At 38.4% G+C, this 27171-nt stretch overlaps 1 protein-coding gene across 1 annotated transcript; it reads left to right on the plus strand.

Moving 5' to 3' along the window:
* Nucleotides 1-631: 631 nt before the first annotated feature.
* Nucleotides 632-25425, plus strand: LOC139741199 (uncharacterized). Its single transcript, XM_071651790.1, has 4 exons — nt 632-847; nt 14109-14613; nt 23881-24093; nt 24839-25425. Exons 1-4 carry the CDS (start codon nt 635-637, stop codon nt 25045-25047), a joined length of 1140 nt encoding a protein of 379 aa, XP_071507891.1. The 5' UTR covers nt 632-634; the 3' UTR covers nt 25048-25425.
* Nucleotides 25426-27171: the final 1746 nt, after the last annotated feature.

The following is a 27171-nucleotide window of genomic DNA, read 5'->3' on the forward strand; positions in this document are numbered from 1 at the left end:
AAACATCTTCATACAATTTCAAAAACTAGTATGTGTAAAACATTTTGATGATAGCCTTGTTGTTGATATGTCACAGCGATTTCATTTGCACCAGTGGAGATGAAACAAACTGAAACTGGAAAAAAAATGGGGAATATTTAACATAAATAGTCGGCAAAAGCATGAAATGATTGTTGTCTACCGCTTTGGTATGCACGCCGGTGTGACTAATCACTCGTGCTTCCTACCAGAAGCACAGGACCACACCCCTTGCAGTATAAACTATAGTCTTAAATCTAGTCCTTAAAGACTGATGTATTATCATGCCGTCATGAAACGTATGAATACAGAGTCATAATAGTGTTTATAGATACCCCCGTGAGACTCGAGAATATTTCGTTTCGAATCATGATGGATGGTGATATACTTCTTCTGGGAAAAACAATGAAGATCCACTTCATGCTATGTTATATCTTTTGTAAGGACTGAATTATGTAAACTATTAAAAGGTAGCCGACCGGTAAATGTCGGGCGCGAAGGGTGTCAAACTTTGGCTCAGGAAAGACGAGGTTGCAGGTGCACATACACGCTGTACATGCAGTGGTATTTATCTGCTACTGACAATAGGTGCCTTCGCACAGTAAACAATCTCGCCATGGCGTCTGTGAACGGCTCTCTGGATGGATCGACACGATCCAAGCAAAAATATCGAGGATGGCTGACTATTCGACGTTCAAAGCCGAGCAAGAAAAAGTATAATGTCCAGGATGCTATCCCCCACAACAGCCCGATTCCAGACGAGGTACCGTTCGGGAAAGTGACGGAAAATGACGACGAAGATGTGCCAACTTTGATTCAGAGATTGAAGGTATGTGGGTCTGTTTTTCACCAGGGAGGTGGACCTCCGGCCTCCCCGGTCTAACTCCGTGGTAGAGCTGAGGGGAGTGATAGGCGCCGGGTGTGTGCACCACGCCAGTCAACCCCCGATAGATGCACTGTTGGAACAGGTTGCTCTTACTTTACTTGTGCAAGGTCTGCTTGTGAGTCGACAGTCATTTTTTTTCTTTCTCGTTCTCTCTCAACTGTCCAAAGACTTGCCAAAGGCAAAAGGGCTACTTTCAATAATTTGTTAATGCATCAAAACGTTTAGATCATAAGTTGACCGAAAGATCGGTCTGTATCTGTCCGTCGGGGAATGTTCCGCGGAGACTGCGTCTGGCTTCACGGATCCCCTCCGTGTCTACGGAGGACAGCGTTAATGGCAAAATATAAAAGAGTCCTCCGGACAGACGGATCTTTCTGTCTAGATCATAAGGTACCCTTGGTATTATTATTTCATTGATTGTTAACTATACACAGCCCATTCGCCGTGTTACTTCGCACAGCGTCTGGTCGGGCTAATTGCTTGTATACTCTATATTTCTCACATCTTTCCTAACAGTATATTGTATCGTTATGATCATGAGGTAGGCAGTAAATAGAGCTACAGGGAAGTTATAGATCTGGCTGCTCTTAAATGAATAAAGAATATATACATGTGTACTCCAAAGGAGTTTTGCGATTATTAAAGTAGAAAATTGTCAGACTGTAAAAAGGCATCCGTAAACTAGGCTAGTATTAAGAGAAAGATGAATGAGAGCCAGAGGGATATGAAAACTGTACATACAAATGTGCCTTTTTTAGTGCTAACCCTGTAAAGTGTGCATTCTGTGTGTCAATCAGCTGATGATATTCATTTCAATGTCAGATTAAACTTGCGGTATAAACACCTGTAAAGAGTAAAGTTCCTCACAGGTACATACTTCATGTAAGTGCCTTTGTCATAAGGCCTGTGCTTTGCTTTCGTAGAACCCATCACTGGTACAAATTGTATATTTACATTCCTTCATCTTAGTGAGCAGACACGCCAGAGTAGAAATCACTTTGGAAGTTTTGCATTTTCATGTAAAAAACAATAACAGAAATGAAAAAGGAAAGAGTTCCTCTATTGTACCCCATTTGAAACCTAGAACTCCAGAGTCCACATACTTTAGGTAGAGCTTGACACTAACCCATTTTTTCTACTGGTCCGACCTGTTTGTAGGACCAGTAGGTTCCCAGCTTTTCGATTTTTTACTGGTCCATTCCTGAAAAAAAAAGTAGTTACTGGTCCGACAGTGATTTTTACTTGTCAGGGACCATCGGACCAGTGCCAGTGTACAGCATTGCAGTTAGTCTAGGACACCGAGATCAACATTACCCTAACCTTACCCTAATCGTAAAGCCAACTACAATTTTTGTACATTACTTGTATAGCATTTTTTCCCAATTTTAGCGAGTGGTACGTATGGAACTCGTACTATTGGCGAGAAAAAAAACCAAGTTACTGTGCAATGTAAAATAGACCCTCAAATTTGTGTGTATACAGTAGGAAACATGAGAATTTACTGTACCTAATTCACATTTGATTATGAGTATGTACCTATCTATACAAGAGTCTGATTTTGGAATATAGTCGAACCTGTTTTTTTTTTTTTTTAAGTGATTATCCTGTCAAAGTGCTTTATAGCAACACCATTCTTTTGTGCTGGCACATTATAACTTGGTCAATACATATACTATATACTTTATATTTTATGACAGTGATAACTATAAGATGTATATTTCTAGGGGATATCTTTAAAAGATAAACTGTTGGGGATAATAGAAAATTAATGAATGAAATTTCAGTTTGAATTGTTCATTCTGAAGGCAGCACAGATAAGCATGATGACTCATGTACATTTTTCCAATCACGTGATAGGGATTAAGATAGTGTGAAGTAGATTGATACTTAGGGCCTACCTGATAGCAAAGCAAGAAAAAAATGGAACTTGAAATATGTAATCTCAAACTGAGGGGAAGTTAAATGGCTCTTCAACGATACACTTGAAGGCATGCAAGGTTAAAGGTTGGATTTATGATATGGCACTCCGCCTCAGAGATTGACAAACATTGCTTCACACAATAGCAACCAAGGGTCCAAAGGCAAAACTTATATGTTGACATCATGGTATGGAGTCTTAGTGTTTTAGAAATTTAAGAATATAGGTTTCAAAATGCATGTGGAGTGCATACAGTATGTGATAATTCAGTTCACTTGAGGGTGATGTGATCATGTTTTATTGCCATCTTATAATTCTGTAACCCTTTACATGGCAATATTTGGCATCACCATTCCCACATGTACTACTGCAAGTTTCTGCTGATGTTGGTTGTGATATAAGATGGTGGTTTGGTTGATTTCAAAGTAGGATAAACTATGGTAGGTTTTTGGTGAACTGAATGCATTGAACATCAATTCACGCATTGCAGTGGCAGCCTGGTGTCTACATCAATTGTTGTCTTGCCAATGTACCAAGCTCACATCAAGAGTACCGTACAGTGTATCTCTTGTATTCATGTCTGTTACATTGTAAACAAAACTGAAGACAACTGACCCAAGATTAAATATATTTCTCTCCAGCTGTATCATGTACCAGGCTTTATCTATTGCTTCATCAGTACTTTATCTCATGTCAAAAAAAAAGAATCCTTATATTATTGTAAGGAAATGTAAGTGTCTTGCATTGTTTGTTTGTTTGTTTTAATAAGATCCTTTTTAGATGTACACATGGCCTTTGAACTTAGAAGCTGACATCAAATACACATGTCTGCCTTTGAACTTAGAAGCTGACATCAAATACACATGTCTGGAGACATGGGATAACTATAGCCTAGTAACAGTGCTCATGTGTCCGACAACAACAATTTGTTATAAAGTTATGGCATTTCAGAATTTCACATACAGAAATGTACATATCTTCATTAAACAATGATATCAGTGGTACGTTGTAGGTGCTAATATAGTGCAAAATTTATGAGATGATATTATCGCTGAACTACTCCCACCATAATTTCACTTTTTTTTTCTCAATTTCAGTGAAGCTTTCTAATTTGCATTTAAGATGTTACTGTGAACATGAAGCAGAGCTCCTAATATTTATAAGCACTGAAAAATATATTAAAATGAAGGGTTTTTTTTGGTCATTCTTTCTTATCTGATGGTAACATTGAACCTCAGTAGGACATTCATATTTCAGTCCTACATCACAGCACATCAAATAAGTCCCAATACTTTGATCAATTATTTAATCGTGATCAGAGGAATCATGGTTGTTTCGTCTTTGGCAGTTTTGTGCTCCTTTTTCACCAGACATGATTATTTTGTTTAATAGCCAACTATACCATTTAACAGCCAGCTCCAATGTTTTATTCTCAATAAGTGAAAATGAAACTATACCAAAGTATAATAGATTTCATATGTATTGTAAGACTTGAGCATTCAAGTATGTTTGCTATGCATTATTAACAATCAAAACCCTCAAACAGGAATTGGTAGATTCCGAGATATTTAAAGTAAAAGCACATCAGATGTCAGACAGCATTTGATATGACTTTTTATTATCACTTATTCATTTTGTTTATTCACAGTAGGCCTACTAACATCAGTCTACTTTCAGACCCCTTTGTGAGTGTTCGACTTACAATTGGATCTCACTAGGACTGTTATAGGATTGTACTTTAATAAAGGAAATGCTTCCAGCATTCCTTTAGGGCCCCCTCACTAAAATGTACAATGATTACTTCAATCAATGAATGTATACTTCAATGGTATTTGTTATAATTTTCACCGAGTGTGGAGGTCATGGGCATCAGTGCATTGAGCCCTGCAGTAGCTCCAGATTTCCCATTATCTGAGTGAATAACAGGTGACGTAGCTTTCAGATTCAGTATAGCAGCCAGGGAGGTGGGACATCCAACTCCCTGCTACAGCACATCATGAAAAGCCTTCCATTGACCTGCATTCGATATGCGGCGCAGTTGTTCACTGCTTACCGTTCTCACGCTGTGACAATTCCAACAGCTTGTGTGTGCTTTGAGTATCTATAGGCTGTATTCTAGGCTGTGATCTGTGACCTGCTATTATTTCATCAGTGTCTGATCCTGATTTATAATATTATCTACTAATTTAGTAGATAATGTTTATCAGTACCGTAGGTCTGGTTTAAAAGACTACATATGGCAGTGTCTATTGTCTACCCTTATGTCCAGAATGATAGGCAATAGCAGGGCTGGTCTTCTGAAGAAAGCAAGGTAAAACAAAATGAACCAAAGGACACATACAAGATGTTTTAGATATGCATACTTACTTGCACCTAATGTTTCAAAGTTAAGCTGAATGTCTATAAATGGTGCAAATACACATTGTATGGTGTGTACATAGAAAGATTGTCCTTCACTAAAATGGGATGTCAAGTTTTCTTCTCAAGTGCAGAATTCTACTGCAGAGAGTTGACTTTACCACTGTGAGCAAAATCAAACCTACAGAATGGCAGAATTTCTGTGAGAAATGGTTGTGATAATCTAAAATTCCCAGAGCAGTGATAACATTCACAATATGCAAATTAGATTAGGGATGATGTCATCACATCACACATCTCCTATTGTCCAAATCTCCAAGTATTCCCCTGTGTAATAAAATCAAGCCTGTATTCCTTAGCAAGAACTTTATAAGAACTTAGCAATGGCAACTTTAAGTGGGGGAGATTTCAGTCATGAACTTTATCAACCAATATCATATCATTATGTTTATATATTTGTTATGTGTTCAACTAAACAAATGAAAAAGTGAGATTTGCAGATCAGTGACATTATATCTCATTCTCCTCTCATCTAATTCACAAGTGATTGTATCCAATATCACTTTCTTTTTTTCATGGAGGCATGTATAAATTTACAATCCCATAATTTTCTTCCTATGTCTGATTTTGATGCAGGCCTACTTCTGTCGTTCTACAGGATTTTACTTCATATAGTGCCTGGCATTAAATATCTTCTTGGACACAACTTGTTAGTGGAATTTTGCCATGACTTCAAACCTCTTTCTTTTTTCTTTTTTGCAATACACATTTTCTAGTGTTTGTCTTGAGAGACTAAGTGATGATTAATTAAGAGCAAACCTTCCAGTCTGAATGCAAGACTGTCGATGTGAACGGTGACAAGACATGGATTTCAGGGAGACACACAGTGCGTAACCTTGAGGTCAAGCCAATTGATATTTTATATTGTGTTTGTCAACCCTAACCTTGGAGATGAATAGCATCCATACTGTGTACATTGTATATTGATCTCATCAAATTCCTTTCATCCACTGACCCGAAAATGGTGTGGATTCACTGATGTAGGCTTCATGCTGCTGTGACCGTGAGCTTTTCCTCTGTAAACGTAGTTGGTCTGCTAAGTAAAACTGAATTTTGCTTTGCGTTCATGCTAGCGTGTCATCATTCTTCTGATACTTTGTATTATTTGCTTACAAATACTTTCACGGTTAGAAAAAAATTAATACTTTGGCAAAGTGCATGATGCCAGTTAGTTAGTCAGTCTGATGGATGGTATGTTTATCTGCTGTCTTTCCTCTGGTTTGACTGAAAATGAAATGAAATTAAATAAAACGGGAATGAAATTAAATTAAATGAATGAAGGGAAAATTCAGCTTCATCCTAATGTGACATTACCATGGAAATTGTATTTTTACTTATTTTTAGTCATTTTTTTTCCATATTTTTACTGTGGTAATGGGCAGAAGAATTCTGTTTTTTGTTTGTTTATTTGTTTGTGTGTTGTTGTTGGGTTTTTATTTGCTTATTTTGTAAAAACAACCTCTTCAGTATAATGAGATATTACATCAGTTAGGTACATGTATGCAGGTTCGATCATAAAGGAAAACAACTGCACACTTGGCAAATTTAAATAGAACATTCTCTGTAATTCAGTCTTTAAAAAAAAAATAAATTTGCTCTATTAGTTTGATATGTGAAGATATACCTACAGATTTAAACATGTGTACAAATAAGAAGTGCACAATCATGAGTGAAAAGCATTGTACCTAGTACGGCAGATAGGTGAAAGAATTGTGGGTTTGGTGAAACAAGCATGAAATTTGGCATGCGTGTAGACTATGCCCCAGTGGTGATTTTTAGATATAGGGCCATCGCAGATTCAGCCTGTGACAAAAATGGCGGCCATTTTCCAAAATGGCCGCCATCGTATATATTAAAGTCATTGATATTGGAGGTTAGATCAATTCTTGGGATGAAAATCTTTTTCCATTATGTTATAAACCACACATCAGTAGTTCTACTGTTCAGATAACATCTCAAATTCGACCTGTTTGAAAATGGCGGCCATTTTTCAAAATGGCCGCCATTTCTCGTTAGAAATTGTTGACATTTCAGTACGACGGTAAGTGAGATCAATTCTAGGGGTAAAAATCTTTTTTCATGCATTAAGAATCACCCTTCGGTAGTTTTACGTTCCACAAAACATCTCAGATTCGACCTGTGACGAAAAATGTCGGCCATTTTCCAAAATGGCCGCCACGGCTTATATGAAAGTCGTTGATATTGTAAGTTAGATTAATTCTTTGGGTGGAAATCTTTTTCCATTATGTTATAAACCACACATCAGTAGTCCTACTATCCTGATAACCCCTGAAATTCAACCTTTTTCAAAATGGCGGCCATTTTTTCAAGATGGCCGCCATTGCTCACTCGAAATCGTTGACATTGTAGGTGAGATCAATTCTAGGGGTGAAAATCTTTTCTCATGCATTGAAAATCACCCTTTAGTACTAATGTCCACACAATATTTCAGATTCGACCTGTGACAAAAATGGCAGCCATTTTCCAAAATGGCCACCATCTCTTATATGAAAGTCAGTGATATTGTAGGTTTGATCAATTCCTGGGGTGGAATTTTTTCCATTATGTTATAAACCACACATCAGTAGTTCTACTGTTTAGGTAACATCTCAAATTTGACTTGTTTCAAAATGGCGGCCATATATCAAGATGGCCGCCATTTCTCGTTAGAAATTGTTGACATTTCAGTGTAAGTGGGATCAATTCTAGGGATGAAAATCTTTTTTCATGCATTAAGAATCACCCTTCAGTAGTTTTACTGTCCACACAACATAATCTCAAATTTGACCTGTGACAAAAATGGTGGCTTTTTTTCCAAAATGGCCGCTATCGCTTGTACTGTACATGAAAGTTGTTGATATTGTAGGTTAGATCAATTTTGGGGGTGGAAATCTTTTTCCATTATGTTATAAACCACACATCAGTAGTCCTACTATCCTGATAACCCCTTAAATTCAACCTTTTTCCAAAGCAAATGTATCGTGTTTAAAGTTGGTTGTAATGGATGGCAGTTGTAAGAAGAAGACTGCCGAGTGTAGTTATTGTGCACTTTTTCATTTATAACAAAAAGTGACGAAATAACCCATGGAAATTCAGAATCCTTCGTTCTGTACATAAAGGACCTTAGATTCATAGAATGTGTATCATGTACTTTTAGAAATTTATTTTCGTAGAAAAGCTCAATAGTGTTAGAACGTGATGTTGCACCAGAAAAATAATTCTCACTGCGCGTTTTTGGAATAATAATAATTCATCCAAGTAAAGTTTTACTGAGTTTCTCCAGGCAAGAACACCATAATTGAGATAGTGTAGTACAAGGGTTGAGTATACAGTAGTATACGCACTATATTCTTTGGAAATATAGATTTTATATTATTGATAACGCCAACAATTCTGGAAAGAAATTTACCAAAGTAGCATATAATATATGAATTCTCAAATTCAATTTGTCATCTATATGTAGGCCTAAAATTTTTGTATTCGTGACCTTGTCTATTTGCACATTATCAAAGAGTATAATAATGGCCTGGCAAGGATGATAATGGACGGTTAAATAGCACATACAGTAGTTGGTTTTCAAGAAATTTAAAAATAACCTGTTTGCACTGGCGTATCTATGGAAAACTGCGTCTGGGGCAAGCGCGAAAATCGCGCCACTATAATTTCTGAAAAAGTTAGAGTTCAACCCCAACCCCATCCCGGTAGGGACTTCAGAAACGTTCACATGATATGCTTTCTCAAGCACTTAAAAGGGGTCTTTTGAGGGTAGTTTAAATGTAATAAATTCAGATAAATTTTGGCGAGTGAGCGTAGCGAGCAAGCCGAATTTTTAAATATATTTTTTGGCATCATCATCATGTTTTAATCACCTCTTTTTCTTCTTTTTTTTTTGATAAATTCTAGCGAGAAAGCGCTGCGAGCGAGCCGAAAATTTGTGTATTTCAGCTTACAAAATCGGGAATTCTTATCATTTTTTGGCTTATTAACTATTACATTTCTAATCAACATATATAATGACGGCCTTATTAAGATAACGATTTATACCAACAAACTGAGGAATTGGAAAAAATACTCCAAATTAGTAAGCACGATTGAGCCGATATTTGCATATTTCCGTGTCATAAAGTTTTGTTAATATTTTTTTTGAATATAAAGTTTGGCAGTGAGCGCAGCGAGCGAGTAAAACATTTTTGTATTTCAGCTTACAAATCATGGAATTCTTGTCATATTTTACTTATTAAATCTTAAAATTCCAATCAAGATAAAGTGACGACCTTGTAGATAACGATTTATACCAACAAACTGAGGACTTGAACCAAAAAAAAAAGATATGCGCTAGTGAGCCGAAATTTGTATAATGCCGCGTCATCATTATGTTTTTCTATCTTGTTTGATTTTTTTTCGCCCCTTCCCCCCCCCCCCCCCTATTATGTTCGACACCTTTGGCGCTCTCATTTGATCCAATGGGCGATCGCTTCAGAACGAAGGAAATACAGCAAAATTGCAGCCGGTGCTCCGTGTAACATTTTGCCTTCTAACGATGGCATGTGTGACAACAATGCTAGTATACATTGTCATTTTGTCCGCGTCATATCTTCTTTTTTATATACATGTGTATATAAATTTGGGCGAGCGAGCCAAAATTTCAGCTTACAAAACATGGAATTCTTGTGTGAACACATTGTCATTTTTTGTTTTTGTGGTTGATTTGGTTTTCTCCCTCCCCCATTCTCCCTGCCCCCCACCCCCCGGTCAGGCAAAGGTTTTTTTCTTCTTCTTCTTCTTCCTTCTTCTTTTCTTTTTTTTTTCCTTCGTTTTTTTCGTTTTCGGCGCCCTCAAGTAGTGGCGCCCGGGGTACGTGTCCCCCTTGCGCCCCCCCCCCCCCTTAGATACGCCACTGCCTGTTTGCATGGATCCATGCCGGTTACAAAGCACTACGCAAAGTGGTAGTAAGAATATTCCTATATCAGATCAAGTGTACTTTTGCTTTGATTCTGGTGTTATTTATACGTATATTTATATTAAAAAAAACCTATTTTTCGTATTTATTAAATTCACCAAAGAACATGCAATTCAAGGCATGCGAGGAGTTTTCTTAGACTTACGGGATTTCTTTTCTAGCAGAGGGAAATTTTCATTGAATAACAAAGTTATTATCTGCCTTGAATTATCAAAAGATTTGTTCACATCAGTTTCACTCAAAACAGAGGTCCATTCTTCAGCAGTAAGTCGTCCTAAAATTTCTGTTCATTCTCAGGGCTGCAACTTTGTATATATTCTTTGCAAAATTCATACCGTTCAATCTTTAGAGATAAACTAGAAAATATAGGAAATTGATCTGAAATGTCACTTACTAGGATCCCTGTTGGAATCGGCTGTAGATTTGTAAAGAATATGTATATATAGAATGAGGTGGTATCAGTGATTCTGGTTGGCTTATCAATGAGTGGGAACAAAGAAAATGAGATAAGAGTTTTCAAGAAAGTGTTCACATAAATGACATCATACAAACAAAGCAAATGAGATAAGAGTATTCAAGAAAATATTTACACAAATATTTTCTCCAAATTAATTGTAGGAGGTTTACGTTAAAAATCCCCATTAGAAACAATGTTTTGTTATTCAATTAAGGGCTCGAGAGAATATCATGTAATTCATTAAGATAGACTTCAGAACAACTCTGTGGCGGTCTATGTATAGTTCCATTTACAATATTTTTGTGGCCAGGAATAACCAATTTAGCGTATAGAGTCTCTAAAGCTTAACTCATAACAGTAAGTTCTGATTTAAGCTTGTATTCAAAATTAGAGAAGATATATATGATATATTTTCATTTTTAAAGCCCCATGAGCACTGAGAAGTGGACCCGTGCGCTATACAAGTAGCCACCTGGTGCCCGTTGCATAAAACTTACCATTGAAATTCAATGGTAACTACCGTCAAAATTAGGTGTCACAGCCAATCAGCATCAAGGATGATAAAATTTACCGCTAATTTGAAGACTTACCGCTACAAAGGAGCAGTAAGTCCAGCGGTAAGGGTTTTCCGCAACAGGGCCCTGCCCTATTCCATGTGTATTCAGGCCACTTAATTTGTAATTGGACTATGATAGCCAGGAAGAGCAAACATGCCGCTGCAATAAAATTGTGAGAGGTCCATGTCTCAGTAGGTCCGACAACATATATTTTTTTAAATGTTATTTAAGAGTAAATTCAACTGATCAAAATTTTTGAATATTTAAGTGAAAATCATCATTCGCATTTTAATGGTCAATTTCCACTTCCAAATGTGCACGTATGCCTAAGAAATGTGTGGAATAATGCTGTTATAACAAGATATGCGATGGTTAACAACGAAAATGCGAAATAATAACCAAAAGGGTTCGCCAGAATCACAGTCTCAGAACTTATCTGTTCGGGGTCAGGCTAAACTCGAACTCGGGGACAACTCGGCCTCGCTTTGACAGCGGGACGAGTTGTCCCTCTAGATTGTACTGTGTTGTACTATGGGAGCGGCCTGTAGCGCTTTGCGTTCTGCTTGGTCACAGTATGGTCCGAGTTGAAAACAGGAAAGTGCGCGCTAACCCAGTACAAAACAAAAGGACAGCGCGCTGTCCTCAAGCGTATATACGCACATCACCTGAGACGCGCTGTCTTTGAAATTGTTTTGTTTATCAAGCGTCTTTGATTGTCTCTTCACTATGGCGATCACGAACAGCGTGTATATTGTCTGAAATAGGGCCAAGTTTTCCCAAGACCGAGGTAGTCTGGATCCTTCTGGAATAATAGTCGGAACCGGTATACCAACTTTTATTTTTGATCTCGAAATACTCCAAAACAATTCCTCATCCCGCCAAATCGCGTCAGTTAAGTTTTTTGGTAGACTCTTTCCCTATATCGCAAGCAAATATGAAATGGTAGCACACGGGTTCCCAAACCCTTCAAAACAATAGCTGTAATGACACTACAATATCGCAGAATTTCAATAAGTGATGGCGGCCATCTTGCAAAATGGCTGCCATTTTCGTCACAGGTCGAGTCTGGAATGTTATGTGGACAGTAAAATTACTGCGGTGTGATTTATAATACAAAGGGAAAACAGTCCCTCCCCTAGAATTGATGAAACCCACAATATCATAGAATTTCAAAGTAGCAATGGCGGCCATTTTGGAAAATGGCCGCCACTTTTGTCCATGGTCGAATCTGCGATGGCCCTATATCTAGAAATCACCACTGAGTCATAATCTACCAGCAGACCAAATTTCATGCTTGTTTCACGAAACCCACAATTCGATGAAATTTTGCACCTATCTGCTCTACTATACCATGATAGTGAACTCATTAGGTTTTATGACAATATGTATCCAAATGAATGGTGTCTCATCAATAAATTGTTTGCTTTGAAATAAATTCCTTGCGATTGTTATCTTTGCATCTCATGCAGTTTTGCAACAAGATAATTCCTTACTTCAATAGGCACTGATTAAACATCAAAGGGTAGAATTTGTCCATGTTTCAAAACAAACTGGTGCATATTGGTTGTTATGAAAGGGCATTGCATTGAGTTATGCACATTTCTTGACAAAGCAATATTTCAGAATGCAGTATCACAAATCTTCATTAGGTACATGTAGATGGTACAATTAATAGTGTGATCTTATCAGCAACAATTGGATAAAGCTGACATGTTGAGCATTCCAATGAATCAATTGTATATTGCACATTTAATACCACAGTTCTTTTTTTTCCACAATGCATGACAATAACACAAAAAAAAGAAATTAAGCCTTTACAGAAGTTACCTTTTATTCATAAACTCCCAATTAAAAGCTTTTAGGTGTGGTGTATCGGCATTGTTTGATTCTTTTAGCTACAATGCTGGCAAGATGAGCATTCCAATGAATCTATTGTATGGTGCACATTATTAATAGATCAGGGAGGTGTTAGAAAAGGAGAGACAACTCTTCGTAATTCATGCAAACACATGTTTTGGTTGAAAGCGTTACAGTGGGATGTCTAGCATTCCACTATACGCTTTGAAGTCATGCGCTGCACCGCTCTAGTTGCAAGGCGAAGTTCGGAGACGAAGAACGCATTTCACCTTTCGTTGAATTACAAGCTTTATTTCCCCGTAAAATTTTAAATGAAATACTCGAATTGATTAAGAGTAGTTTTGGAAAGAATTCAATATTATAAACATGTATTTCTAGTTTCTTCGTAATGCACAAATTGGAATGAAATGAAAATTAGGCCATCTTAAAAACCTCATATTTTTCTATAATGCGCACATTTCCGCATGTTAGTTTTCTATCCTTTAATCTGGGATGTTTTGATCTTTCAAATAAAGTACTCCACTAAAGCGAGCACCAGCACGCTTTTAAACTATTTGCTGTTAAAATTGTCAATTTTATACTGCATTTTGATTCGCTGCTCCAATTCAAGGTACACAAATTCATTGTTGCCATCACATTGAAAGAGAGAGAGCGAAATGCAGTAGGGGCAAGTATTTCTAGATGTGAGAGTGCTAGTCCCGATTATTGATGCTCTCTTTTGTCAAAGCACCTGATTTCCACCTGTAGTTAAGCGCATATTAAACTTCTCGGCAGTGCCGCGCATGACTTCAAAGGAGAGCAGGAGTTGTCTCTCCTTTTCTAACACCTCCCTGTTTAGATTATTCTTAATCCCTGATGCAATACAATAACAGGAAAGAAGAAAAGCATTGAATTAAAGGAAGCCTTACGAAATTGTTTTTTAAATTTCCCCCCCCCCCACACGCACCCACACACATCCTCCCACATGAGTTGTTTTGCAATTTTCAAGTGTCTATCTAGGTGGTCATGAGAACTTAAATGATGATTTACCACCACAGGTCATCGAGACAGTGGAAGAGCACCAGGATCCAAAGGTCCTCATCTCTACACAGAGGCATCTCATTGAGGTGCTCCAGAAGGAGAATGCCGCCTTCCGCATCCTCAAGACCCAGGTGGAGAAGCTGCGTAAGGAAAACGGTGAACTCAGGGCCGAAGTAAAGCTCCTCCGCGCCACTACCGGGAGCAGAGATCCCAGTGACCCGGCCGAGGGGGGTCAACAGAAGGGAAAAGGTGGGAAAGTCTTCAAATCCAGCCAAAATGGACACATCCGACGAGTGAGCAGCGAGAACGGGCTCCTCGACTGCAACGGGGCAATGACCAACGGACATGGGGAACTGACCAATGGTCTGACAAATGGACACTTGACCCATAGCATCAATGGCTTGACCAATGGTGTGGACGATCCTAATGGGCTGGAGGATGTCACAAGGAATGGAAGACATCCAAATCAGAGATTGGTGAGGGAGAATGATGCAGGCACCAGTGGTACCAGTCTTGTAACAGGTGAGTGCCTGGAACAGGAAATGCCACTTTGTGTTCAATTTCACATTGACATGTACATATCCACTGACACAAACAGAACCATAGATGTGTCAAATACAGTCTGACATAAAACAATGAAACCTGTTTAGCAAATGAACACATTTTTTCTTCTTTTTTTTGTTTTCCCCAAATACCGTACCTGTTTTTGCAGTTCAGCAACATAAGGAGGATTGTTTTCACTCCATTATTGCCTCTACTCATGGTCCTGTTTCTTTTGTTGAACTATCTGGTTTACTCATTGAATAGTTGATGCAGGGTGTTGCAAGCCCACTGAGACCTATACTTACATTGCAAGTGGTTTCAGTGGGCATATTTACCTGATCCTGCCTATTAAAGCTGTGTAGCATTGCATGTAATCAGACCATTACTAGTATATTAGGCTGTGTTCACATAGAAGTATACAGTATTCGCTATGTGCCGTCAAGTCGACCCAGTACACCATCACCCGCACCATCAACTCCCTACTTTCTCCTACACAATCACCCCAGCAATAACAATTTCTAAACTGCACCAGAATGTCAGTCTACATGCCTATTTTTGCTAAAGGACAAATCCAGACCAAAATTTTCATGATTTCATAAACGAAAGGTGGTATGCGCTGCTCGAAAATTGAACAAGCGCGATTCCCACTATGCTATACTATTTGTAGCTATTCGATATTTTCGAACAGTGCCCTCTTATGTGAACCAGTGTTAGGAAATCCTATCGTTCGATTCAAGATATTCGCGTGCCCTCGAAAACGAGCACCGAATACGTGAATAGTATACTTCTATGTGAATGCAGCCTTATAATATATAGACACATTTCATTGGAGCTTGACATTCAGTGGCATATTTCTGAACAGTCGTCTACATCGTATAGAATGAATTTGCTATGAAAGAACTTGCTGCTGGTATGTTTATATACTGACGTTGGGAAGGAATGCTATGGAATTCATCGCATTATGACTGCATGAGAACAATTTCAGCATATTTGATTCCTATGAATAACAAACAATGGAAAAGAATTTTTTTAAAGTGTGGACTTGTTCAATAATTGTCTGTGTTGTACTCTGATCAATTGTTTGTGTGTGGGGGAGGGGATGTTTTCTGATGTCTGACTTCAGTGGGTGGGGATAGAATGTACAGAGATGGCAGGGAAAAATGTAGCAAACAATTTTTTAGCAAACACATAACTTCACTGAAAACGCTGTTGATGATTTTCAACACCTCTCTGCGTATGACTGTGTGTCAGCAGCGCCAAAGGAAGCTCTTTTATTTTCAATTTAATGAAACAGGAACCTAAAGGGGATGGCTAGTAACTGATCAGTGAGAATCAGTGGGAATGATGGAGGATGATTGTTCCAATCCTTGTGGGATTCATTTAAGAGTACATCATATATCTATTGTTGTGTGAAAATTATTTGCTTCAGAATGGTTTCATATTCAAGTAATGTGCGGTTTAATGTTTCCAGGTTAGAGTGCTTGGTCAGTGACGGGGCATTAATTTGCACATTATTTGAATATGAGACCGTTCTGAAGCAAAGGAATTTCACACGACAGTAGATACATAATGTACTCTTAAATGAATCCCACAAGGATTGGAACAATCATCCCTCAGCATTCCCACTGATTCCCACTGATTGGTTACTAGCCATCCCCTTTAACTTATCACCCAGGATTCAATAAAACCTGTGCATGTTGTAGATCTGTGGTGTTATTTTAAAGCTAAAAGAGATTTAAATAAAGTGAAATCATGTTCAATAAATATATTGTCAGTGACTTTTGCTGGACAAGTTTATATGATCATGTACATGTAGTTTATGGAATTTGAGACAGTACATATTTGTTTTATAGTGATCTTTCTAATGGTTGTTTGTATTTATAAGTAATGGGTAATGTAAGTGAGTTGTAGTTAACTATTTCCATGTCTGCCAGTGTCCTAGCATTGGAATGGCATGCAATGGGAAAGCTGGCTCGACGTAGATATATATTTTCGGAAATCCCCATAACAAATTGTGTATAGCTTTTATTACTGATCTGTGTTTAAGTACACGAGCAGCCGAAGAATCTCAATTGTAGTCGCAAGTTACTGCTGAGTGCTTGCTTCAATGCATACATATTCACTGGGGTACAATTCTGTTCTGGCAGATCTTTGCTAGTTGTGGTTTTCAAATGTACACTGTTTGTCAGCAAATCAAAGATCTATATAATTGGGTCAACCTTTTTCTCCCCCAAGGTACTGGGTCTGTCATACCCTGTAGCTGTACATAGACCTACCAAGTCTTGTGCAATACATTTCGGCATTGACAGTCATGCCTCAGTGGTCTTTCTCATGCTCAACACACCTTTAGAACTAGCTTTTTCTCACGCCTCACAAAGAATTAAAAAAAAATGACAACAACAAGGATGTCAATCTGTCAAAAAAAAAAGGACTATCTACAAAGGAAGCAACAAGAATATAAAGCCAAAATACAGTATGTACCAGATTGCATGATCTAATGCAAAACTTTTTACAATCCCTCTTGTACATGGTACAAGTGTAACACATCAGTGAAGTTTGAGATCAAAAGTTATGAATTTTTAAAGTTTTGATGCCACCATCCTTCGGTGAAAAGACTAGTGCAGTTCATGCATGTACAACAATATGAAGAAAACATAAAGAGGATTCCACAAAATTTCATTTTAAAAAAAAATGAAAAGTACATGATATTCCCTCAACATGTTACTGATATGCTTATGTTAAGGGTACAATTGTAAGTATTATTTCCCCTGCTTTTTCAGTATGCTAGAAAAATGAAAATATGTTGACTTTTCTATACATTTTCTTTACATCTGTTGTGTTTTACTAGTGGTGCTACATTCCCTCAATCCACATACTTATATATTTGGGTCTTATTTTTCCTTGCGATGTTGCACATATACACCAAATTATACTCAAATCTTGTAGCCGCAAACTGATGCATAGAATCTCATTCGTTATTAACTCTTTATGTGCCACGTTCGCACGTCCGACTCAGTCAACGGCGTGCCAACTTCACATATTCAGCACAAACCCGCCCAAACTGATCGATAAATCGCCAAATGCCACATGAAAGTGTTTCTCGCGATTCCGTTCCTCTCGTCTATAGCTTGCAGTTTATGTGATGATTGATTAACATGCAGTGTTTCATACTGGATTTGCGCGCAAATTCGAAGTTTCTGTCACTGCTTTGTGTGTAAAAGTCATGCATTTACAGTAATGTAGCTACTGGGCATTTGAAAGAAAAGCAATTATAGATTTGCAAGTGATTGACAAATTGCCCTACATCGACGTACATACAGATGTAATCACTGAATTGATCAGTGTTTTTGTAGTAGCCATGATCAAAAAGCATGGGCATACATGTACGTTGATGTAGGGCAATTTGTCAATCAGTTACAATGAAAAGATCTCGACGGAAGAATTTCATGAATTTGAAATTATAGATTTGTCATACAATTTACATCAATGCAAAGCTTGGAATTGTCTCTTCAACTTTGCTCACTTCGTCTACAATTTAACATGAATCTTTAAAAGTTATATAGATTTGAAAAACAGTATGTTTTCTCAACGCATGACTACGTTGGTGTCTCAGAATAATGTGGCACACGGGGGGTTTCCACCATGGCATATAAAGAATTAAGAATGCACTATGTTGTCTTTGATGTTTAATTCCTTCTTTGCCTGCCTGTGGATGTTGGCATACTTATAATGCAGTGTTCAACATTCTCATATCCACTGTACAGCATATTGCACATCCATGTATTGTATTCCTGTTTACACATGTGTTGTACATGTTTACTCTCACATCTAGCAAATATCGTATGGAAAGATAGATGATGGTCTTGTGAAAATATTTCAGTCCATCTTTTCTCCCGACAGAAAAAGTAGTCTGTACAAGTGGACAGATTGCTGCAATAAAAGAGGCAAGCGGTGTTTACACATCATACATGACAGAGATAGTTGACATCAGCAATGCCGAATAATGGGCAATGTAGCCATACTGTGAGACTGTACATACTGTATGTGTGCCAGACTTGAGTATTGGATCAGGGGAATAATCTGTGAAATGCATAGTATGTTGTGTACCCGAACACTACAAATTTGTCTTGGATGTCGCACATCATGTGTACTGTATCAATGTACAATGATGTAGGACACGAGTTTGTTCGCTGTGATTGGGCGCTCTGCATGGGTCTATTACTGTTATTTCTATTGGCAGTTCCTAGTCCGGGTTTAAAGGCACAGACTTTCTGTACTATGCCAACTTTGTAAGATTTGGGTTTTGAGTCATGCATTGTGATGAGTTTTATTGTGATGAGTTTTATATACTACATGAGGGCGCAACGGCAATCTCGGAAAGGTTTTTCACCGCTGCAAAATTTTGCCCAAAATTCCGGATTTGACCGCGCCCGCCGACATCGTTATTGTTATCACTGTTTTGGTGAGTGTCTCAACATTTTAACCCGTCGTTGAATTTGATATGTTATCGGTTGATATTTAAGAAAATATCGGCAGAACATTCCGTATTTTCTTATTCGGAAATTACAACGACCATAACGGGTGCTCAAGGTGACGACCCGCTGACCAACCCCACTAGCCGATCGCCGTCAGCCCCCTACCTTTCCAGCTGCTACCATATCAAAGGTTTTAGTGGCGCCACCTAGCTGACCACGTGATCAAGCTTCGCAAGTGCATAATGGGCCGCAAAGGTATAATGCATTCCGTCGTCCTGCTGCTAATCATCTACATAGCTCAGACTGAGGCTTTCACTCGCTTAGCCATCCCACAGTATGCGAGGAATGAATGGCAGCAAAGGAACAATGAGCTGAAAGAACTCATAGCACCTATTCATCGTGACCTAAATCACCGCATCTTGACCCCCAAGGAGGCCGCCGACTCTTTCAGCCATACCGTCTTCGGCTACTTCGCTTCGCAACCCGACTTCGTCCAAGAAAACAACTCACGAGCATACGTCGAACATGAACCAAAAACTCTAGCTGACGCGCGAAAAAAGAAAAACATTCTCCGTCGAAAAGCATTTGGCAAGGAAAGCACTGAGGAAGACAGAAAAAACTTTCGGTCAGCAGTTAAAGCAGTATCTTTTCTGAAAAAGCGATCTGACAAAAGGAAAGCTGGAAAAACGGCAGCCTACCAGGAAAATCTCTACAGAAAAGACTTCTGGAACTTCTCAAAACAAGTATGTAACGGAGACTTTAATAAAGCTACTCCCAGTATTTCCTTCTCGAAAGAAACGGCAGATGAGTATTATCCACAAAGATACTCCCGAGCTGAGCATATCGATTTTAATCAGCTCCAATGGTTCCCATACATAAACGTAGATGAAAGAAATTATGAATTTGATTTAACCCCGGTTACACCTAAACAAGTGAAATTAGTATTACAAGCCAAGAAGGCTTCTTCCTCTCCCGGGCCAGATGGCCTTATGTACGGCTTGCTTAGAAATACTCCTTGTGTTCACCATTTTTTGGCCACTCTATTTTCTCAACTACTTCTTGAAACAAATGACCCCCCTGAGAGCTGGTCCTGTTGCCAAGTAACGCTGATACATAAGGCGGGGGATACAAATGTACCGGAAAATTTCAGAATGATTTCGTTAACTTCTTGTGTAAGTAAAATTTTCCACCAAATACTCGCAAACCGTCTAGCATGTTATCTGACTACAAATTGTTTCATTGACCCGAATGTGCAGAAGGCTTTCATCAATGGAGTTAATGGTTGTGTCGAGCATAATTAAGTCTTACATGAAATAATTGCGCACAGTAAAGCCAAGAAACGCACAGTGCATTTAACGTTTTTCGATCTGGCGGATGCTTTTGGGAGTGTTAGCCACGAGTTGATATCCCATTCCTTGCAACGTTTTCATGTACCAACCAATCTATCGGTGTACATCGACAATCTGTACGGTAGATTGCAAGGTAGTGTAAAAGGTAACAAATGGCTGTCTCAACCTTTCACGTTTAAAAAAGGCGTGTTTCAGGGAGACCCCCTCTCACCTATGATTTTTCTGTTATGTTTCAACCCCCTTATCGAATATCTCGGGCAGATGAAGGATAGACCGGGGTATGATCTGAATGGCACCAGAATCATAACAACTCCGTACGCAGACGATTTCAATTTGATCACGAACAACAAAGTACAACATCAAAAAATAATTGACCAATTACACTCATACACAGCGTCAATGGGACTCAAACTAAAACCTTCCAAATGCTGCAGTCTTTCTATCTGCGGTGGTGTCCCTAAAGAGATTGACTATTCAATCGGCTCTGAACGTATTCGTTCAATCAAAGAAAAGTCTCATAAATTTCTGGGTTCGCATATTTGTTTTAGTGGCAAACCAGCCGAAGTATGCGAGTTCGTTCACAATGAAATAATGGTCAAGATGCAAAGAATTGAAGAAACATGTGTCCGTCCGGAGTTTAAGGTTGCCATCTATTCACGTTACCTGCTAAATTCTATCCGTTTTTTGCTTACAGTTCATACACTGCAAAAGACCCACCTAGATAAACTCGATGTAATGACCGACAAATATCTGAAAAAATGGTTAGGTGTTCCCGCTCGTGGTGCTAACATCGCCATTGTTCACTTACCCCATGGTCTCAACATCCCCAGCCTATCTGACATCTACCGCCAGTCTCAATCTTTAGCTTTCACCAGATCGAGAGTCAAAGCTGATAGTGTCGTTAACCAAGCGATTGACTCCGCCATTGAAAGAGAGTCAAATTGGGCACGTAAACAGTCCACTGTTGTGAATTGTAACGTAACTCATGGTAAAGTGGAAAATTTAGTTAATGTGCAGACAAGCTCATGGAACGCAGTAAAGAAAATGGTTAAGCAGGTAATAGAGGAGGATACAGTGAAATACTGGACTGATCGAGTAGCGCCACTCTTAGTGCAGGGGAAATTCACATCATTGCTGTTACTGGAAAATGAGAATCTAACATGGAAATCGATCATGTATAACCTCCCCAAAAGAGTTCTCAGTTTCATTATCAATGCGTGTATAGATTCTCTGCCCTCCTACACAAACTTGCACACCTGGGGTAAACGCCTCAGTGATAAATGTGTCTTCTGCCCGGGCACCACTGGCACTTTGCATCATATACTTTCAAACTGCCCAGTTTTTCTAGATAGATACGAGTGGCGTCATAACAACCTGCTGAGGTATATGTATAAAACATTTCTTGAAAATCTGTCCAACGGGACGATTTACACTGACTTAGAGGGGCACTCAATCGCCGGGGGCACCATACCTCCCCATATTCTCACTACAAGTTTGCGCCCAGATTTAGTTATCCTTAAGGAAGAACAAGATATCACGATTGTTGAACTAACTGTTCCCTTTGAAATGAACCTCAAGGATGCACATCAAAGAAAAGTAGAAAAGTATAATTCAATTGTGCGGGACATCCAGGATAAGGGCTACTCAGTGTCATTCCACGCGATAGAAGTCGGGGCAAGGGGCCTAATAGACCGGGGGAACAAAAGCCGTTTAAAGCGAATTCTGAGAACAACAGGTTCAAAGATTCGTCCAAACGAATTTTTCCAGACACTCTCTAAACTCGCCATACTCTCCTCTTTTTCAATATTTTATGCCAGGAAAGAGAGAGCTTGGGGGGAGGTACGGCACCTAGATCCATGACTCAATAGTTATGCAATATTCACACTCACTATGAAGCCGACGTGGAAGTACAGGAATATGTTTGCCGGTCTGTAAGACACATGTTCGTAATCATGCTGTGTTATGTATGTGATATAATTGTAGAATACTGTTTGAGGTATGTTATAATTATTGATATAGATATTTATTGTTTGTATAATATACAGGCGCAGATATTTACGGTTTATATGTGGTATTGGCTGTAGATTCTTTTTTTTTTTCCGGGAGGGGGGGGGGGGTGGGGGGAGGAGGAGGGTAGCCGCAGGTATGAGATGGGGATAGCGGGTGAAAGTTTATTCTGCCGCTGCGGCTGGTTTGGATTTCGCATTTTTCTATGTTTTGTTTTTTTGTTGGGAAAGGAAAGGAATTTGAGGTTAAATGATATGTTTGGAAAGTTGAGATGAGATTAGTATTGATGCACTGTAATATTATGGGTGAATGGGTAATTGAAAAAGAAATGTAGAAATGTTTATTTATAGTTTTTGGTTTTAGGTTGAAAAAGATTGATAGTTGTAAATAAGATGGGTTTTGATAATCATAATATGTGGTAGGGGTATGGGGCACAGAGCCAAATAAAGATTAACGTTGGTGAAGATTTGATGAGATGATGACGATAATAAGGTTTATGTGGGGTTTTTTTTGTATATATGTATGTGTGTGTGTATATGTATGTATATGCATATATATAGGTCTATATGTGTATTTGTATAATTTATTATATTATATTTTAATGTGGATTATTGTATTAATACTGCGGATGATAACTACACCACTGCTGTTATTGTAACACAGAAATAGTATTATGTATTGATTGTTTTTATTGATTGATCACCGGTAATATCTGATATTCTATGTGCGATATGGGTTGCAATAATGTAAACTCTAATATTCTTGTTTTGTATCCCCATGTACGTGTCTAAACCTGCCATTCGTTTTGAATGAAACGGTGGACCTGGTTCTTTTGTATATTTGTTATTCTCACACTTACTTGAACTTGAATAAAGTCATGATTAAACAACAATGTACTTTCCAACAGAGAGGTATCTAGTAATGCCCTCCTATAACAAATACGTTATACCATCATAAAGGATGTTGATTCTTTACCAAAACAACTCTGCTTTTAGTGTGTTTCAGAAAAAATGTCAAGAAGGAAACTGGAAAATGAACTGTTTAAATTTTACTTATGTTTTTTCTATATTTTGTGATTTTTTCTGTATGTTGATTGTACAGCGCTTTGATCAGGTCCTTAAAAGCGCTCAAGAAATAGTTATTATTATTGTTATCATTATCATTATTATTGTTTAATATTCTCATGTTCTTTCTTCCCTCCTTTTTTCTTTGGTTTTCTTCCCGTTTTCCTTTGCTTTCTTCTTTCTCATCCTTTTTCTCTTTTTCTCATTTTTCTTCTTTGTCATCTCCATCATTTACTCCTAATACCTATTTGATTCTCTTCCTCTGCCCTTCTCTCCTTCTCCATCAATATGCTCTTTTTCTTCCTCCTCCTCCTCACCACTGCGATACCTTCTGTCTATCCTGTCCTCCAGTGTCATGTCTCCAGAAAACCATGGGCAAGGTGCAGGACTGCGATGAAACGGTGCAAGCGAGGCTGAAGGCGCGGATGGCCGCCAGGGGCGTCGACCTCGTGATGAATCCATGGGTCAGGGGTCAAGATGCCCATCAGATCACAGTAGTCTTCTGTCTAGCTGCCTCTGCCAGGGTCACTGCTGATATCTCCAGAGCTCTTGAAGGAATTGGAGGTAATGTGTAAACCAAAGTTTCACAAATTGTTACAGGCTTTATAAGGAAAAATCTGCAGTAATATGTTTGCATTGTAGCTGCAGGGGCAAATTATGTCATAGTGATGCACAATTCTTTCGTCAGGATAGCAATCAATAATTTCTTAATTGTGCTGTCACTGCATTTTGGTATGGTGATTTGTAGCTTTTACATGTGGATCAAGAGTTTTAGCAGATTCAATTCAATATAACCTAGTGATAAGGCATAAATCAAAATCTATTTTTTATGCAGAGCAATCTATGTGCACTCCTAATTGTATCCTCTGTACATGTATGTATTGGAGAAAACTTTGGATTCAGCAGTGTAGTGCCACTGCAACATCACAGTATGTCATTTTAATACTGACCATGTTTCCAGACAGATTTTATTCAAGTGCAGTATGGAGGTGTATCATTAAAAGCTCTAGCCATCCATAACTTGTGGTGGTAGCACCCTTAATTAGTATGTCTTTATGCACAGGTTGATTTTTTAAAGGTTTTTTTCATAGTTTTTTTAGTTTTTAGGGTCTGCTTGTGTGTATTCTACCAGCCACATTTTGTGAGGGATTTTGGTAGCTGTTCTGTAGTTGCAAATTAGGACACAGGATACTGAACTAATTTGTGATTTATCATGGCAAACATTTCACAAAGACTCTCAGTTTACTACCATCAATGAGGACATCTCATTTGTCATTGTGCTTTAATCTGGAATGTCTTTATGCCGCAGGGAATTCTGAAGTTGTGCTGGTAATGTTCCACAACGTGGCATCATCCAGCAGCCGGCAGGACCCTCAGTCCGACACGCTGCCGGTACCGCTCCAGAACGTCTGTCTCGTCATTGACCTCTTTTTCAACAAGCTGGAGGGGCTGTATCGCTGCGAGCAGAACAACCGCTCCATGGGACGGCTCTTCAAGCTCTTCGATATCCTCTGCTGAAGAAGGCACTAGACCAAAACATCAATTATTCATGGAAGTCAATGCACTCTGAGATCATCTGCTCCTCTGAGATGACACCTGCTGGAACATGGTGTGATGCTGCTCTATGGAACAAAATCTTTGAAGACTTTGACACGCTCTGCTTAGGAGCGCAGCAGACTTGAGACTTTTGATATGCAAATGCTCACTCTGAAACCATTTTAATTAATGCTTCTTTCAGAGTTTGCCCATTGTGATATCAGTCTATACTCTGAATGAACAGACTTTTAATGACTTTGATATCCTCTGAGGAAGAGGGCAGCAGATCAAGAGATGTTAATAACGCAAGAAATGAACTCACCTGATTAGGACCACATGCTCTTCCACAGGACACACTGTGATGGGGAACTGCTCCACAGGGCAGCCCCTTTAACCCTTTGTGGACCAAAACCGATTGCAGAGAATGCATTCTGAGAGCAGATGCCCTTCCAAGTTGCACCTTCTCTTCTGGAGGACACCTGTTGTCATGTCATTTTGTTCCATGAGACAACTTTTTTTAAGGACATCAACATTTTCTGCACTAGAGTGCAGTGGATGTGAACAATTCTTTACACAGACTTACTGTTTTGACTGCATGATCTGTAGGAGCTAGGACATTGACTATTTTGTATGATGTCAAATCATACCACGTAAAAGCTCTTTACACCTTTTTTAATTGACTTCATAAACACACTAAATGACTCATTGAAAGCTCTGGCATTCTGTAATAAGCGGTTCAGTAAGCAAAGATAGTTAATCACAAAAAACTCCTGCTGTTAAAAGGAAAATGCCAGCCAGTTGGTATAGTAGGAATATGTTGAAAAGAATGAATGGAATTCATTGAAAATTTAGATCGGTATCGTCTATTGATATTAGCAAAAGTTGCTATGATGCATCTAATGTCCATAAACTTGCTTTTAACATTTACAGTATTCACCCATGTGCAGCAAATTGTTTCATACATGAAGTGCCTATGTCTTAATCAGCACTACTAGTATGTATTCCAGAAAATTATACTAGGTTTGTTGATCCTGCTCTCAGTACTAGAAACAGTGTTTTGTTACAGGAAATGTGGCTATTCTCTTCAACTTGTGTATTTTAGGGTATTACCTCTGATTTATCATTTATAATGGCATGGAAACCGATTTATAGTCAGTAGCAGTAGGCCCTCCTGTTCAAAATCCAATCGTATACTCGTTGTCACATGTTTCAGTATAGTGTCTTCCAGAGTATCATACTTTTTTCTCATAATGAAATATTCAGAGTGCGTTGGGTCAGAATATCAGAACACTCAGTACAGTATGGTGTGTTTTAAAAAGTGTTTGAATTATAATGTTTTTCTTTGCATATTGCTGATTATGCATATATTTTACCGAACAAATGTGTTAAAACACAGAGAAGTGAAGCAAGGTTATTAGCCTACTCCATTCATGTCTACAATTGCAATGTTCTATAATCTTTGAATAGAAAAGGAAAAAACGTTAGCTGAGCTCAGTGCTAGAGCAACAAATAAGTAATGACATTTTGAACCAATTTGTGACAGTGAGGTCCCGCAGTTTGATTTCTCTTGTCAATGAACTGAAACATGTTTAGATGGAATACATTACACAACATCTGTGATACATGTATGTATGTTTTTGCAGGTCGAGTATAAAAGTTGTATGCTTACTCAGATTTATGTGTATCTACATGTTTACCCAGTCATTTTCCCTGTTCACAGAATACTAGTGATTTACTATTTCGGGCATATGTAATTTCACAATATAAGAGGCTAAACACTTATAGTCTATGCCCTCTCTGCTTGCCCTCTGTGCCCACTCCGACCCCCCCCCCCCCCCCCCCCCAAAAAAAAAAAAAAAAAAAAAAGAAGAAGAAGAAGAAGAAGAAGAAGACGATAGGAATAAATAAAAAGTGGGAGAATTGTTTCACAACTTTAATTAATCATGTTAGTTATAATTCCAGAGGTGTGAGTCTGTGTACTACAAAAATCATACCTAAACTAGAATAGATTTTGGCATCACCAGTATTACGTGAAGTAAATATAATTGTACCCTATTCACACCAAGTGAACCAGTTGCTTTCATAATGAACTTCCAGTGATTCAGC

Source organism: Diadema antillarum, unplaced genomic scaffold, assembly GCF_040938485.1.
Source record: "Diadema antillarum isolate AM-2024a unplaced genomic scaffold, OU_Dant_1.0 seq00000910_RagTag, whole genome shotgun sequence".
Taxonomy (NCBI): domain Eukaryota; kingdom Metazoa; phylum Echinodermata; class Echinoidea; order Diadematoida; family Diadematidae; genus Diadema; species Diadema antillarum.

Excerpts from the sequence above, each read along its gene's own strand:
- LOC139741199 (XM_071651790.1), top strand. The coding sequence starts at position 635 with ATGGCGTCTGTGAACGGCTCTCTGGATGGATCGACACGATCCAAGCAA. Across the intron at positions 14,614-23,880 it reads TGGTACCAGTCTTGTAACAG|TGTCATGTCTCCAGAAAACC; the intron begins GTGAGTGCCTGG and ends CCTGTCCTCCAG. Across the intron at positions 24,094-24,838 it reads AGCTCTTGAAGGAATTGGAG|GGAATTCTGAAGTTGTGCTG; the intron begins GTAATGTGTAAA and ends TTTATGCCGCAG.